This window comes from Arabidopsis lyrata (genome assembly GCF_000004255.2).
Source record: "Arabidopsis lyrata subsp. lyrata unplaced genomic scaffold ARALYscaffold_3, whole genome shotgun sequence".
NCBI classification, from domain to species: domain Eukaryota; kingdom Viridiplantae; phylum Streptophyta; class Magnoliopsida; order Brassicales; family Brassicaceae; genus Arabidopsis; species Arabidopsis lyrata.
Window position 1 is genome coordinate 18680832 of NW_003302553.1, and position 16866 is coordinate 18697697.

General features: G+C 36.5%; 2 protein-coding genes across 3 annotated transcripts; one reads left to right on the forward strand and one right to left on the reverse strand.

Annotated features, from left to right (window-relative positions):
• The first annotated feature begins 2827 nt into the window (after positions 1-2827).
• On the forward strand, positions 2828-4295 carry LOC9321970 (magnesium-dependent phosphatase 1). Its single transcript, XM_021031539.1, has 4 exons — positions 2828-3118; positions 3317-3488; positions 3700-3816; positions 3933-4295. Exons 1-4 carry the CDS (start codon positions 3009-3011, stop codon positions 4110-4112), a joined length of 579 nt encoding a protein of 192 aa, XP_020887198.1. The 5' UTR covers positions 2828-3008; the 3' UTR covers positions 4113-4295.
• A 159-nt stretch (positions 4296-4454) lies between these two features.
• On the reverse strand, positions 4455-10704 carry LOC9319890 (dynamin-related protein 3B). 2 transcript variants are annotated; one of them, XM_021031538.1, is made up of 20 exons: positions 10191-10704; positions 9824-10106; positions 9699-9727; positions 9491-9592; positions 9128-9196; positions 8974-9033; positions 8449-8562; positions 7975-8023; positions 7763-7872; positions 7034-7126; positions 6804-6896; positions 6584-6721; positions 6269-6382; positions 6079-6174; positions 5888-5930; positions 5543-5685; positions 5315-5461; positions 5099-5151; positions 4914-5013; positions 4455-4837 (listed from the first exon to the last, which is right to left on the reverse strand). In XM_021031538.1, the coding sequence occupies exons 1-20, from the start codon at positions 10557-10559 to the stop codon at positions 4700-4702; spliced, it is 2343 nt and encodes a 780-aa protein (XP_020887197.1). In that variant the 5' UTR covers positions 10560-10704; the 3' UTR covers positions 4455-4699. The 2 variants fall into 2 exon arrangements, with proteins under 2 accessions (XP_020887197.1, XP_020887196.1); XM_021031537.1 differs by having other exon boundaries at positions 6058-6174.
• Between the last annotated feature and the right edge of the window lie 6162 nt (positions 10705-16866).

A 16866-nucleotide genomic window follows, 5' to 3' on the forward strand; every position in this document is an offset into this window, starting at 1 on the left:
AATATTGTTTCCTTTTCATATTAGAATACATTATGTTCAGCATGATTTTTTTTATAAAAGAAAATTAAATAAACTGAAATCTATGTTTTGGATGAAAATAATTTGTCACGGTCGTAACATACAGTAAAACCTCTATAAATTAATACTCGATAAGTTAATAAACACTATGAAATAATAAAATCTTCCGAATCCAAGTCGGGCTAGTGTAAAAATGAACAAAATTCGATAAGATAATAAGATAATAGTTTTTTTAGAATCTCTATATAAATATATGGTCCCATTAATAACATAAATTAATAATCATGTAAATTTACACACATATATATATATATATATATATATATATATATATATATATGAACATAATGTATCAATATATAGTTTTAGTTTTTTTTAATGAATTTTTGTTACTCATCCCTAACTTTTCTTATTAAAAATGTTATGTTGCATTTTTAAACTATCTTACTGTAGTATCGTCTATAAAGTTTTCATAAAAATAACCAAAATTTTATGTAAGTTTTCAAATTATGAATATGCATCGCTATTATTTTGATAGCCATATAGGCGGCTCATTACAACAATACTCATAATAAATTTGAATTTAAGCATATCATTTGTATAAGTGAATTCTCTTGTCTTCGTTATTTATTGTCAAAATATTTTAATATTAAACTATCAATTCCAAAACCAATTTTTTTTTATAAAATCCAAAATATTAATTTTATTTAGATCAAATTGTTTGAATTCATGTTTTAAAATTTTAAAAATTAAAATAAAACTCTATAAATGAATAAAACTAGTAAATTATACTATAAATTAAACACAACTATAAATAAAATTAGCAATGAAAATTCTTAAAAAAAAATTAGCAATGAATTTATTTACAAGCGAAGGTCTTGTTTATAAAATTACAGCTCCGAAAATGATGATAGAAATCTCAATCTCGAATCAAAATTTTGATTTTATTAATTTGGTTTATGATTGTAGATTTTGAGTATTTGATTTTCAATGTAAAATAAAAAAGTTTTATGGAAAAAAAAAACTTTCAAAGTCGCCATTTTTTGCAACTTTACCCTCTATCTCCAAAAAATGCAAAATAATCCTATATAGTGAAAAATAATACGCAATATAGCCTTTTTCGCTATTGTCAAGATTTTAAAATTTTGGTAAATAATATATCAAGTCGAAGCCCTCGAGACGAAGAGTTCAACTCTATTTTTAGAATTTTAAAAATCAAATGTATGTGATCGTGAAAACGTTTACAATATATGTATAAAGGATATATTGCGTATTATATATTTTTGACTTCATATGATTATTCTGCATGTTTTGGAAGTAGAAGGTAAAATTGCAAAAATTGCTGACTTGGGTTTTTGCACACAACCCTAAAATAAAAGACCAAAGATATCAAACACGGAACAAATTTTTGTTAGCACATAACAAACGTGAATATATTGTTTTACGCGTCAACAAACAAAAGAAATTATTTCGGTTAAGGATGAAGTTGACATTTGTTTTCTAAAAATTTGCCAAAATTAGAATAATATGCACAAGAGGGACGGTAAAGTATTTTTAATTTTGGTTTAGTATTTAACAAAAGGGAGATTGAATATGAAGGCTCGTTCGGATTTTCGTTTCGGAATGATCTTGGAGTAAGTGTGATGTGATAACATGTAATATTAACCCTTTATACAAGAATGAGGTAGTATTTTAATATAAAATGAAGGATTTTTGAAATTGATCAAGAAAGTGATCTAGATGTGAGAAAAGAAAGTATGTGAATCCAATAATTACTTCATATAATTAGTTCATAAATTAAACATTAATTCAGATGAAAGTATTGCATGAGTTTTTTTTTGTTTTTGTGGCTTAAGCTCAAAAACAACTTCTTCACACGATTGTTGATCATCTGAGCAGGTGAGGCAATTGATAGTTCCCACTTATGGGATAATCAAGTGTTGATCCAAACAATGAAAATATGAAACACTTACCCACAATTTAGCCCAGAACCCAAATAAATTATAAACAACACATGTTAAAGTATTCATGGTCTTTGAACCCATCAGCAATTGCAATCAATTATCAAAATCCTATATTTTGTAAAGAGAACACTTCTACAAGCACAATCACTTTCATTAGCAAAATGAATGAGAAACTTATCATGAGTAATGATTTTTATTTACATTAAAAAAAAAACTTGGTATATTGACGATTTTAATGGAAATACATATTTATTGTACATCATGTGTACAAAAATCTCTTTAGTTGTTCTTGTATGGCTTATAATTAACATCCATACATGACTATGTCAAAATCTGCATAAAGTGTGTGTAACATTATTTAGTTGTTCTAGTTTCTAACTTTATTTGTTGAATATTATGTGGATGCATTGATCTTTTGTATTTGTTAGTGCTCGAACGTAGCCAATTTAAATTGTGTATATTGATTGCCAAGAGAAGGTATTTTAGCATAAAATATTTCCTTTAAATGATTAGAATATCCTCGTATATTTTTAATTGGTTCTCTTACCGTACTCTAACTATATTTTCTGATATTGTTTTCTTATTTTTTATTTATGCTAAAAATCTATTCTTCGCTTTGTATTTATTACTAATCAAAAACGTCTCAATAAGAAAATACAAATTTTTGTTGGCATAGATGAAACGTAAATATATTTGTTACGAAGTCCTCCAACAAAATTGGAATTACATTTCTGATTAGGAAGAAGTCAACACTTTTCTGCTTACGACTTACCAAAATTAGGATTAAATTGTCAAATACGCAAACCTCATTCTCCAAACTGTCATACTAAATAAATAAGGGGCGTTTTCGTAAAACCAAAAAAGTAGAGGGGTTCTTTTGGGAAGTCTTGCAATTTCCCAGACCAGGACGACGACAAAAGTCGTCTACACATGTCCCATTAACGTCTCGATTCGACTGTCAGAATTTTTGTAAAACGCGAACTCCGACAATCTTTCTCTAATCTCCGATCGTGTTTTCTTAGTGAGATGTCGGAAGAGATGGTAAAAGATGAAGCGATGCAAATAATGGGAATGTTTCAAATTCTTCCGAGACTTGTCGTCTTTGATCTCGATTATACTCTCTGGCCTTTTTACTGGTAAATTTCATGTCTTTCTTCAATTACATCCCCAATTTTTGTGGAATTTGTTTGTTTTCATCAAAGGCCTAGTGGAACTGGTATCTAGGGTTTGATTTTTTGTGATTGGGTATTTTTGGGTGGGATTGTAATTTTGAGGAAAGTTAGAATCTTTGATTAGTTTCGAATTTTTTCTTATGGAGTTGGGACTGGTTTCAGTGAATGCCGTTCGAAACGAGAAATGCCGTCTATGTATCCACAAGCAAAGGGTATATTGAGTGCTCTGAAAGAGAAGGGTATTGAAATGGCTATTGCTTCGAGATCTCCTACTTCGGATATTGCTAACACATTTCTTGATAAATTGAACATCAAGCCTATGTTTGTCGCCAAGGTTTGTTTGAAACATCTTCTTCTTTGTTGGTGTCTCCTTATTTCTCTCTTCGATGTGGTTTACCGTGTTAGCGAATGGTTTTCTAGTGATGTTTTGTTCGGACTTTTATCTCACTTGCGTTAGATATGCATCGTAATTAAGGCTTTATTGGAAACGAATAGGACGTTGTTGATATATGTCATAGGGTAATATGCTTGTGGGATTTATTCAGGAAATATACTCAAGTTGGAGTCACAAGACGGAACATTTTCAGAAGATACACACAAGAACCGGAGTGCCTTTTACTGCGATGCTCTTCTTCGATGATGAGGACAGAAACATTAAATCAGTTAAATACAAACTACTGCTTTGTGCTAATTGAGCTTACATCGCTTAGGCAGGATTATTTTCTTTACTTTGTGCACTAAAAGTTTGAATCTTTGGTGTGTGTGAATGAATAAACAGGTTTCGAAAATGGGAGTGACAAGCATCCTTGTGGGGGATGGTGTTACGCTTGGAGCATTTAGACAAGGGCTCACTGAATTTACTCAAAATCATAACAGTATCGAGAAGAATAAACAGGTTTGGCGTGACAAGTATTCCGGAAAGCCTACATCATCGGAGTCGGAGACAGACAAAGATTGACATTCATTTCCGGTTTGAACTGGAGAGTTCTAATCCATAGGACACAAAACATTCTCGAGTGTTGTATTCACCATTTATTTACTTAAGTACATGGATAAGGATTATTAATCTAGACTAAAAACATGCTCTTCTCGACAAAATGCAGAAAACATTGGATTGACTTCTATTTTCTGTTAACAAACACACTTAATTTCTAATATTTTAAAACCTTTGCATTAACAACAAGATCAACTTAACAGTGATAAATTTATCATTACATTGGCTCAAATACGTTCTTTTGAATTTTCTAGGACAAAGCAACAAGCTCTTTCATGTTTTTTCTTTTGTAACTCTTTGATGTAATAACAAATAAAGCAATGAAAAGTAAAATTAGGAATTTGATTATTCTTCTCGGCTCCGAGAAACAAATAATAAGTCACATTTTCTAATAGGTTGATAATACCCTCACAACAAAACCCTGTTTCTCATCATGTTTCACTATACCTAAGAACATCTTTCTTTCCCCACGCACAACCGATTTAAAGGGAAGGAAACAAATCTTTTCCATCACTAAATGGATGAATTATGCGTGCAATCACAATTTGAATTTACATGTGAAGCCGTCCGTTCCCATTAGTTTCTGTCCTTGATCTTCTTGTACACGGTAACTCCTCATGTTTCGATTCTGAACCAATTCTGTAACCTCTCTCGACTGATTCTGCTTCCAAGGGCAGCTCGTCTAATGTCTGTTTTAACCATATATAGAAGACACATTTTAACAGATTAAAATTGCAATTTCTTCATGATAAACCTTGAACTTACCCGATTAGCCTGCTGAAGAATGCGAAGAGTCTCCTGTGTGCGTTTCCTCTTTATGGCTAACTCATCTGGCTCTTTCAACAGTTCTTCAATCAAGTTCTCCCTGTCCCATCCACCAGATTTAGTTCATATAAGAAAAAGAATAAAATCACAAAATCAGATGGGAAGCACATGGTTTCTTTCATCACCTGTAAAGCTTCTCGATGAAAACATTGTGCAGCTCACGTTTCGTGTAATTTACCTGTGTTTATTACATAGAATAGGTATCAGTCCCCTCACAAATATCAACAGACACTTAAGTGTCATCAATGACCAGAAGATGTTTTGCTCGGCAAAAGTGATGAGATTTCAGGTAATACAACAATGTGAAATTTCGAATTTTTGAAGAGGGAGGTGACACTAACCAGAAAATGCATGATTGTTTTTGGGACCAAGTCCTCAACATTCTTCCTTACAATGTCATAGTAGGATTTCAATAATAGCTTTGTTATCTGAATCTCAACTGCCTCCTGTTCTGAATGAGTTTCCGATGATCTCAAAATGGTTGGAGGCTTCAAAAACAAAACATTATGAGATGAATAGGTAAACAGTATTGACAATATGAAGAGCCTGAGAAGGCACAAGATTCAAACCTCCTTTAAATAGATTGTTGACAAGTTCTGAGACACATCTTGAGCAGCTTCGCTGAACGGTGTGTTTAGTAGGCTATTTTCAGCAGCTGCCTGACCATCACTCCCCCGGAAAATTGATGAGAAACCACTCCAGCTTGAGTTTCCTGATTAATTCTCAATTGGTCAAGAATACTACATTCAAATTCTAAACAGAACACTGAATTAAGAGCAGACATGTATGTATATGTAGGTCATATCTTAGACAATGAATTTTATCATTTCAGTCAAATATCGTCTGAGAACCACATGTTCATTTTATCTGTGCATACATGAAAGACTGAAAAATAAATGTGATAAGACCATTACCAGCTGGTGCAGATCTTTCCGCATCTGCTGCAGTTGGAACTCCCTGTGAAAATGTTAAGGAAATATGTTATAAGAAGTCTCTAGCTGGATATTTGTACTCGCTTCAGCCAACTACAAATATAGTAACAAACAGCAAAAGACACTGAAGGAGATGTAACAGAGTCAAATACATAACAAAACAAATGAAATGCCTGATCAGTGACGATTCCATTAGCTTGTCGGCCGAGAAAAGATCGGGTTTTTATTTGACTCGCAAAAGAAGTTGTCTTCTCAGGCTCCACAGTGTCCTGTTAGTCATCGAAGTGAACACGTACGAAAAATTTCACAACTCACAAAGAGAAACATAAAGCAAATATTACTTTCGCTTAGACTATTTTATACCCTTGGCCGCGCAACAGGATGCGGAATCCTTGAAGATTTGACTAGTTGCATTGCAAGCTCCACGGCTTTGGTTCCCCCGATAAAATTTGGGTGTGAGGTGTTTATGTAATCCATCTGCAAATGGTAAACTTAAATATGTTAAACTAAATTTAAAAAGAGGCAATAATCAATAAAATTGAGAGTACTTAATATTCTCAAACTTAGAACACCAGTATGACAAAAAAAATTCAGTATACGGTATAGATATCTCAGTAAATTTAATTTAACTGGCCATGAGAATCATGACTGTGTGGATCCTAAATTATTCATACGTACCTCCATTTCAATAAGATCTCGGATCATTGCCTGTGAAGGTTCAAGACCTTCTCGCAGAAAGTTCCCAATAACCTCATCCATGCGCTTTTGCAGGACTGGGAAGCGCTGTAACTCTGTCATCATACACTGATGACTAATCTGTACAATAATTTTCAATTTAAATTCATGGTCATGTAAATCAGCAGTTAGCATCTTAAAGAAACACAAATAAAAATAACACCTTTACTAGCTCATCAAAGATGAACCTAGCGCACTGAAGGCTGGGATCTAGTAAACGAGATATTTGCCTCCTGACAAGAACTTCAAATGGAACCTATGCAGATGAGAATGAAAGCAAGAGATACTAATCAGAGTTGTTGGAAATTAGAAAAATCAAGCAAAATAAGTAAGTGGAAAGAACAGATAAGCAAAACAAAGCTCCCACAATTTTAGGAATATAGATAGACCTACATCTGGAACAAATAATGCAGATCTGGGACCAGTTGCATTTTGTATTGCAGTCCGAATATCATCAGCTGTTAAGTCTTCGCATGGATCAACCTCCTTCAGAAGCAAAGTGAAAGAAACTAATGAGTTTAAACTCATAAACCCGTATCAAGTAGCACTGCCAACATCAGTAGGTAAAGATCTCTATACAGCAGAGAAGATTCAGATCGATTTTGGGAGATACAGATCAGATGTTTGAAAGATGGCCGGAGATGAACTAATATAAACACTGACTATTTTTACAACTGAACGTAGTTCTACTCATAAATGAACTGCAAACATAACACGCTTCCAAGAACTCAAAACCTGAAACGAACCATCTGCCTTCTGTGCCAATAGCCACACTAACTAAACAGAGATATCTACACAGAGTGATTACCTAACTAAGATATAGCCTAATGCTTAGCGAATGAAATAATATCTTATAAATAGAAAGTCACTCATACGAGTATAGGTTTCATATCAATAGCAACAAAATGAACCTCCATTGAAGACCACATATGTGTATAGGTTCTATATCAATAGCATCACAATGAACCTCCATTGAAGACCACAAGTGATATCCCAAATTAAATTATGAAAGTATTACCTGACTAAGATATAACCTAATGCAAAACTTGGAACAACAAAACAAAAGGCAGAGCTTATAACTGAGTGAAGATCGAGGAAAATAATAAAAATGTATAAGCAAACCTCTAAGCTCTTAACAAAGACTGACTGAAAGATGTAGAGAATTCTTGCTCCACCCGAGAGCTCAGATGTTGACATTTCTTTACTTTTCCCTTCCAGGGTTGAGGAGTATGCTGTTATAAACAATTACACCATGGTGAGGACCAATACCAACCTAAAAAGCAGAAACTAACATCCGTTGTCTAAACTGAAATAGAACCATCTTCAGATATTACCTTCACAGTATTTTGTAATAAAACTGAGGAGAAGAGCTCCTTGACCACCCTATGAATTTCGAAACAGTACAAAACCAGAGAAAGCTGTAAGTTAAATAGTCATAATGATAAACTTATGTATGTTTTAATGACATACTCTAATGAGGTAGGCATATTTTATAAGGAAATGAAATAGGAAAGCATATCTAGATATTTTTAAAAAATCATTAGTCATTTTGTCAGAAATCTTTCCCTGCATATCTAGACACCTTCAAACACTAACTCTATAGATTATCAATAGTTTATTTAACTCATAATAAACAGAAAAAGGCTCCCAAGAATGCCAAGAAGACGATCACATACATGAATAAAATTATATTCAAAATGAAAACTGACCAAAGAAACCATATAATGCAAAAAAAAAAAGCAAATAGCAATGTCATCATTGAGAATGGATGGGATATTTCAGGCTAAAACTGGCAGAAAACCACATACCCTGGACTCTGTTATATCCCCATAGCTCTCATACTCCTTTGCTGTAGCAAACAATGCATTGTTGATACGTGACTTTAAATTAGGAAGCAGTGCCTTGATGTGTTGGACAAGGACCTGCAAAGAAGGAAAAAGGACTAGCTACCATCAGACAGCTTTTAATCTAACTAATAATAGTACCAGCTATGAAACTTATGAAATGCCATCTTTAGAAAAAAAGGACTAATCAATCAACAGAAAAAGAATCCACCATATGAAACAACAACCATAGTGACCAGATGTTGCTGATTTTCTCAAATATATACACTAGTATATCCTACAAATTTCCTAGCTCCTGCTAAATGAAATGGGCACAATCAGGCTATGCATGGCTAGGAAACATGAATATTACGTACAAAAGCCTATTTATTGTCTCAATTGGAAACACATCGGAAAATCCAGAAAGCGTATTCCTTATGGAACTCATATCTTGACTGCATAACAAGTCATAATAAAGAAATTAGACGATCTCAAGACTGCAGATAATACCTGATTTAATTTCTTTGCCAATTGAGGGACACCCAAACGATCTGTGAGACCGCTGTAAGCCTGTTTATTAGAAAATAAACAAAAAAAAAGATATAAGCAGAACAGTCAAGGTAACACTATCAGAAAACAAATCGAGAGATTGATGCAGTCTTACTGGACGACTAAGAAAGAACTTTTCCTCTGCAATAAGAGCATCCTTGATGCTACGGTTCATCAAAATATCCTGTTAAGGAAATTAACACCCAAATTAGTTATTGCCTTGCGAAAAGGCAGTGGCCACATAGTAAGAGCAAACGCAAAATGAATATAGAGAGTAGAGTGGTTTGGTAACACTAGAAAAACTATAAATTACGGGTAGTATACGAAGGGAAAAGAAGAGTCAATGAGATATAATGATAGAAAGAAATAAGACACACACAAGCACAAAAATAGAAGTGGCCTCAGCTCAATATAATAGGACAACCACAATATGCATCATAAGTAAACATGCGTAAATGTTTTGAAAAACAGGGATTACCTCTTGACTACGATTTACAACTCCCACGTATCCAAGTCGAAGAGGAATTGTTTTTCCAAGAAGGTGATTCCGAGCATCAGTACCTCTGTCCATAATATCCAACTGAATCAGAAAGAAAATAGATCAGTCAGTAGTTTGCCATCACAGCTAAATCTAAAACAAGAAAATTTTAAAGCAAAGTTATGACTTATGAGGAGAGAAATAGCACCTTTGTGATTACACCTATGGTTCTATGACCTGAGAACAACAAATTCATATGCAAAACGAAAGGTCACTATTATGTATACCAATGAAATTGATAAATTCTCAATTGACTTACTGCCAAAAACTTACCATCAGGATCAGCATTTCCTGCGATTTGTAATGCATCTGAATTTGCTAAATCGGTATTAGCAGGGGTAACAGCAAGTATCAAGCAGCTAGATTCCTTAATGTAAGTCAAGATCATCGTTCTTATACGTGCTTCAATATCAGTTGGCTGATCACCAACAGGAACCTTAGTGATACCAGGAAGATCCACAAGACTGATATCCAAAACATTAGGTGAAAATATTTTCAAACCAATCGGAATATCTGATACACCTTTGTTCTCTCCTGATACTCTATTAGTCTCCGCCTACAAACAATTGTCATATTCATACAATTAGACCATCATCAATTGATCTACGACGAACTAAGAAGAAGATAATGAATAATAAACCTCAATCTCACGGCGAATCTCAGAGAAATCGTAGATACGTTTAACAGGATCGTGGTGAAGAAACTCGCCCCACTCTTCATCGGATCCACCATCGGAGCGAGGTTTCGTCTGAACAAGCTGGAGACGGAGAGGTCGGCGCGTGCAGATATCATTGCCACGGGGAAGAAAGTCACGGCCGACGAGTGCTTCGAGAACGCTGGATTTGCCACTGCTTTGACTTCCGACTACAGCTACTTGCGGAAGCGCGATTGTTGATTGGCTACCTAGCTGAGCGAATATGTCTTGAAGCTTGTTAACAATTGGAATCACGGAGGAGCCTAGTGGCGTTACGGCGGAGGCCGGTGACGGAGGTAGATCGTCGACGGACATTGATTTGATCGATCTAAAGAAGGAAGTAGAATTTGAAAAAGGGGTTAGGGTTTTGAGAAGAATTGTTGCAAGAGGTTAGAGAATATCTTTCTCTCTCGATCACGCGCCGATTTAAATTAATCAGAGTTAAACTGAATATTTTGGATTGGGTCAGATCGATTCAAGGGATATAACTCGGAAATTTTAATTTTTTTTTGAGAAATTATGTAATTTTCATATTTGTAGATTTTTTTTTCGAATATATACATCTTGAGATAGAGATTGAACTGTTTTTTTTTTTTTTTTCTTAAAACATCATTTTATTAAGTCACAGAAAAGAGATTCACCTCTAAAGCAAACCAAACAGAAGCCGACGAACTTACATAAGATAACAAAGATTTACAGGTTCGTACTTTCTTAGCTAAGCAATATGTCTGGACATTGTTACAACGAGAAATAAAACAAATATTAGAAGATAGGAAAAGGTTTTAAGAACTCTAAAAGAAACGGGCTCCACTGCAAAAAGGTCCATTCAGAAGGGATGTCAGTCATTGAGATGAGGCCTTTGCAATTCGTAAAAAAACAAATGTTAGTCCATCTTAGCTGAAGAACATTCTTCATTGTCCAAAGGAGGGAATCGAGATCCGCATGTAGAGGTGATAAACTACTTCGCGTTCTTTTTAGGAAAAGATGGAGGATCTTATCTTCTTGTGTGATTACCTACCCCAAAGCTATTGAAAGTATCAAAAGAATGCCAAAATGCATCCACTTGACACTTTAGGGAAGGAAGAGAGGCGATGATGTGGGGTTGGGGTTGGGGGGTGCGACATTTCCTCGAGAGGTTCTTCCTTTTGGTTTGCCACACACCAGGCTGTGGATTCTTGTCTTGCAAAATGTACAGATTCTTGAGGTGTTAACCTCACATTTTCAAAGCGAAAACGGTTTCGAGCTTTCCATGCATACCAAAGTATCCAAGGAAAAGAATGGAGCATCTCATCTTCTATACCAAGCTTCTCGCCCTCTCCAATATAAAAAATCCAAATTATACTAGAGGGATTGTCTAGGGAAGACGGTCCATGGAGTAGGAATAGGTGATAAGGCACAAAGCTGCCAAGATGGCAGCCATTCAAAAATAAGTGGTTTATAGTTTGCTGGCCCGAAATCAGACATGGATCCATGGTCGTTCCCACTCCGACGATAATAATGAACGGTGTTCTAACCGAGAATCCAGATTTCACCAAATGGAAATGCCAAGACAAGCTGATCTACTCCGTCATGATTGGAGCCATCTCAACAAATCTCCAACATTTGGTGTCACGAACAACAACGGCTACTCAAATCTGGCAGAAGCTCTCCGACAACTACGCTAAACCGAGTCGAAGCCACTTTCAACAAATACGTCGACAGATCACAGTTTGGACGAAAAGAACAAAAACGATTGACGTGTACATGAATGGTCGTACGATGCGCTATGATGAGATGGCTTTGCTTGGGAAGCCAACCGATCATGAAGACATAATTGAGAAGATTCTTACGGGACTTCCTGAAGAATACAAGCCTGTCGTGGATCAAATTGAGGGCAAAGACCATCCGCCGTCGATCACCGAGGTACATGAGTGGCTTCTTAACCACGAGGATAAACTCCTCACGACAGCCACGGTGTCACATTCATCAAACTTTCTGGTTTCTGCTCACGTTGCTCAGCATAACAACAACAATGGTGGCAACAGCAACAACCGCTACAATAATCAAGGAAAAAGGTACAACAACAACAACAACAACTCAAGGTCCAAAGCTCGTGTTTCGAAACCATACCTCGGCAAATGTCAGTTTTGTAACACTCAAGGTCACAGTGCTAGACGTTATCCTCAGCTACAATCGTTCCAGCCGATGCCTTCTCCAACTCCTCCAAACCCGTTCAGGCCTTGGCAGCAACGTGCAAATCTTGCTGGTAGTTCCTCCTCCATAGTCAATCCATGGCTCCTTGACTCTTGTGCCACACATCACTTGACCGCTGATCTCAATAATTTGTCTCTCCATCAGCCTTACAATGGAGGTGATGACGTGATGATCGCTGATGGTTAGAACATTACAATCTCTCACACGGGTTCCACACTTCTACCTAATCAAACTCGTTCCTTTCGGCTTGATAAAATAGTTTGTGTTCCCAATATACAGAGAAATTTAATTTTTGTATATCGTCTTTGCAACACTAAAGGAGTTTCTGTTGAATTTTTTCCTGCTGCCTTTCAGGTGAAGGATCTCCGGAACGGGGGTCCCATTACTCCAAGGGGGAAGTAAGAACGAGCTGTATGAATGGACGATGAAGTCTCCTCAAGCGATTGCAATGGTGTCTTCAGCGGGTCCAAAAGCTACTCTCATATCTTGGCATTCAAGATTGGGACATCCTTCTCCTTCTGTTTTGAATTCCAGTATTTCCCAATTTTCGCTTCTTCTTTTATGTTCTTCACAAAAACTTTTGCCTTGTTCTGAATACCTTATTAATAAAAGCCAAAAAATACCTTTCACTCAAACCACCATTGTTTCAAACTGACCCTTTGAGTACATCTTTACGGATGTACGAACTTCGCCTAAACACTCTATCGATAACCACAAATACTACCTTGTTCTCATTGACCACTTCACCCCCAATAGCTGGCTTTAACCACTGAAACGGAAATCCGATGTCAAGGACATATTCATTGCTTTCAAATTGCTAGTTGAGAATCATTTTCAAAGCCGCATTGGAAACCTATTTTTGGACAATAGCGCTGAGTTTATTGCACTACGGAGCTATCTCTCGGTCCATGGCATATCTCATCTTACGTTCTCGCCACATACTCCAGAACACAATGGAATTGCTGAACGCAAACACCGGCATATAGTAGAGACAGGCCTCACGCTTCTCTCGACGGCTTTAGTTCCAAAACAATATTGGTCGTATGCATTTTCAACAGCTTTGTACTTAATCAATCGGATGTCCACTATGGTTCTGTCTATGAAGTCGCCATTTTAGAAACTATTTGGTTCATCACCGAATTATGAGAAGCTTTGTGTCTTTGGATGTCTTTGCTTCCCATGGCTAAGGCAATATACCACACACAAGCTAGACGACCGATCTCTGCGATGTGTTTTTCTCAGTTACTCTTCTTCCTAGAGTGCATGAAAGCCTTCATATACCGACTGGACGAATATACGTCTTCCGCCATGTACGTTTCCAAGAATCCATGTTTCCATTTGCTCTGCCCGAAACTACAAGTCGTGCCATACCTGTGGAGAGTTTCATCGCTAATACCGATCCCCATATTTCTGGAATGACCACCATTCCCGTGCTATAGTCACCGGTTGTACAGCCTCCGTCGATGCCACCATCTCCTCCAGCGACTGGTATCATCACACAAATGGCGCATGTTAGCGAAACAAACCCATCTGCCAGCAACATGGGCCTCCAAGAAAAAGATCCAACAAAACCAAATAGCAAAAATACGGCCCAACATCAACATTTGGCCCGTGAGGCCCCAATGCCTTTGTCTAGCACGGAATCGTATTCGACCTTCGCTTCACAGATGACAATGTCATCCTCGCTAAACAGCTCGCCGTCTCCGACCACCGTAATGGGATACCCAATCTCAGACCTTCACCGTCCTCCACACCGTCTGCCGGATTCGCATGTATCGGTCTCTCACTCTACTTCTTCTTCTTCCTCTTTTCATCCTCGTCTCACAATTCTGAGCCCATTTCTCCAAATAAAAATGTATCACAACCCACGATGCAGCAAAACTCTACTTCAATAGAGCCCACTGCTTTACGCCAAAATGAGTTGCAACCCACAACTCAGTCTAACCAACAATCAAATACCAACACACCACACCAAGCCGATTCAATACAACCACAAGGCCAAAATACTGCTCCACCTCAAAATATCCACAAGATGCAAACAAGAGCCAAAAATAATATCACCAAACCTAACCCCAAACCCAGCCTCACTGTTGCCGCAGTTACACAACAACCAAAAGAACCAACCATAATTCAGAAGCCTTGAAAGACAAGAATTGGAGTCGTGCGTGCTCGGTTGAATTTGATGCTCTAACCGACAATCATACATGGGATTTGGTACCCAAAACAGCATCCCAAAATATTGTCGGATGTAAATGGGTTTTTACGACTAAATTTCTGCCAAATGGAGTCATCGATCGCTACAAAGCACCTCTCGTCGCAAATAGCTTCAATCAACGGTACGGAAAAGATTATGCTGTAACATTTAGCTCCGTCATTAAATCAACAACAATCCTTCTTGTCCTTGAAGTAGCATGCAGTCACTAAAACATGGCCGATCAAGCATCTTGATGTCAACAATTCTTTCTTACAAGGGGAGTTCACTGAAGAAGTTTACATGAAACAACCTCCTGGCTTTGTGGACAGAGATCGACCTTCATACATATGTCGCCTAAGGAAACCCATATATGGTCTCAAACAGGCACCTAGGGTGTGGTACATGGCACTAAAACAGCATCTCTTAACCACCGGCTTCACCAACTCGATGGCTGACACTTCTCTCTACATTCACTGCTCGGGAAACAAGATAGCATACGTCCTGGTCTATGTAGACGATATCATCGTAACTGGTAATAACAACATGCTGGTTATGAATATTCTCAATTCTTTTGCAGAACGGTTCTCCATCAAAGATCCTACGGATTTTCACTACTTTCTTGGCATCGAGGTCACCAGCACTCCTAACGGTCTCCATCTCATGCAAAGAAAGTACATCACTGATCTACTCACAAAGAATAACATGTTGGATGCTAAGCCAGTCACCACCTTGTTGCCGTCAACTCCCAATCTCACACTCACAACCGGAGATCCACTCGTTGATGCATCACACTATCGATCTCTTGTTGGCAGTCTTCATTACCTATCGTTCACAAGATCGGACATTTTCTATGCGGTAAACCGGCTCTCCTACTTCATTCAACAACCGACACATGATCATTGGCAAGGAGCGAAGAGAATTTTGCGGTATCTTGCGGGTACGATTACTCATGGTATATTCCTTCATGCTTCATCTCCAATGTCACTTCATGCCTATTCCGATGTTGATTGGGCCGATGATACGGATGACTATGCCTCCACTAATGGCTACCTCATCTATCTCGGTCATAACCCCATCTCGTGGTCTTCGAAGAAACAACGGGGTGTTTCGCAATCGTCCACGGAAGCTGAATATCGAGCCGTAGCAAACACGGCTTTAGAGGTACGATGGTTATGCTCTTTACTCCATCAACTCAAACTACCATTACCTTCCGTTACTATTATCTACTGTGACAACATTGGGGCCACACATACCTCTGTGCCAATCGTGTCTTCCACCCTAGAATGAAGCATATTGCACTCGACTACCACTTCGTACGGAACCAAATTCAAGGCGGCATGTTACGTGTCTCACACGTCTCGACGAATGATCAGCTCACTAATACACCAACAAAACCATTGCCGCGATCACGCTTTCAGCGAGCATGTATCAAGATTGGAGCCACACGGTTACCTCCATCTTGAGGGGGCGTATAAGAGTATATATATGTGAATAATAGTTTAGGGATCTAAATGTAATTTACTTTATCCTAATTACTCTCTCATGTCAATAAATATATATATGTGTGTGTGTTAATCACATTCTATCAATGATAAGAAAAATTTAGCCTCTATAATTTACCTCTCATGTATTCCCAAACTTATTTGTTTTAACTTTTTCTTAAAATATTGTTTTTCATTCATACATATTAGTTATTCAATAGATCCAAATTTTACTAACCAACAATTTGAAAGTATTTAAAAAATTTAGTTGATAAATATTGTTTTAAGATTGAAAAAGTTCTAAGAATTATCTGTTTAACAAAAAAAATTATGAAATTTTCTTATAAGTAATTTCTATCAATTTTCTAAAATCAAAATGCTTAGAAATGTTTTTACCACTATATAAAATGCGTGTTTTTATTCATAATTTTGTTTTTGCTTACATTTTTACTTACAACCTTTTTAACAATTTTTAAAAAATATTCACGATATAACATAAAAATTGAAGTAGAATTTACATAATATTTTATACATTTAATTTCATTATCACAGTAATTTAACACATAATGAAATTAAAAAAAATTACAATAGAATATTTTGTGGAAATTGAATTCTAGGATACCGCAAGAGCTCATAACCTAGTATTACTTGATTTAACTTACAAAAAGAAAAAATTATGATAACTTATCAATAGTAAGCACCACCTTCCATAAATATTGATCAATATATATATTAAGATACTGGTTACAAAGAC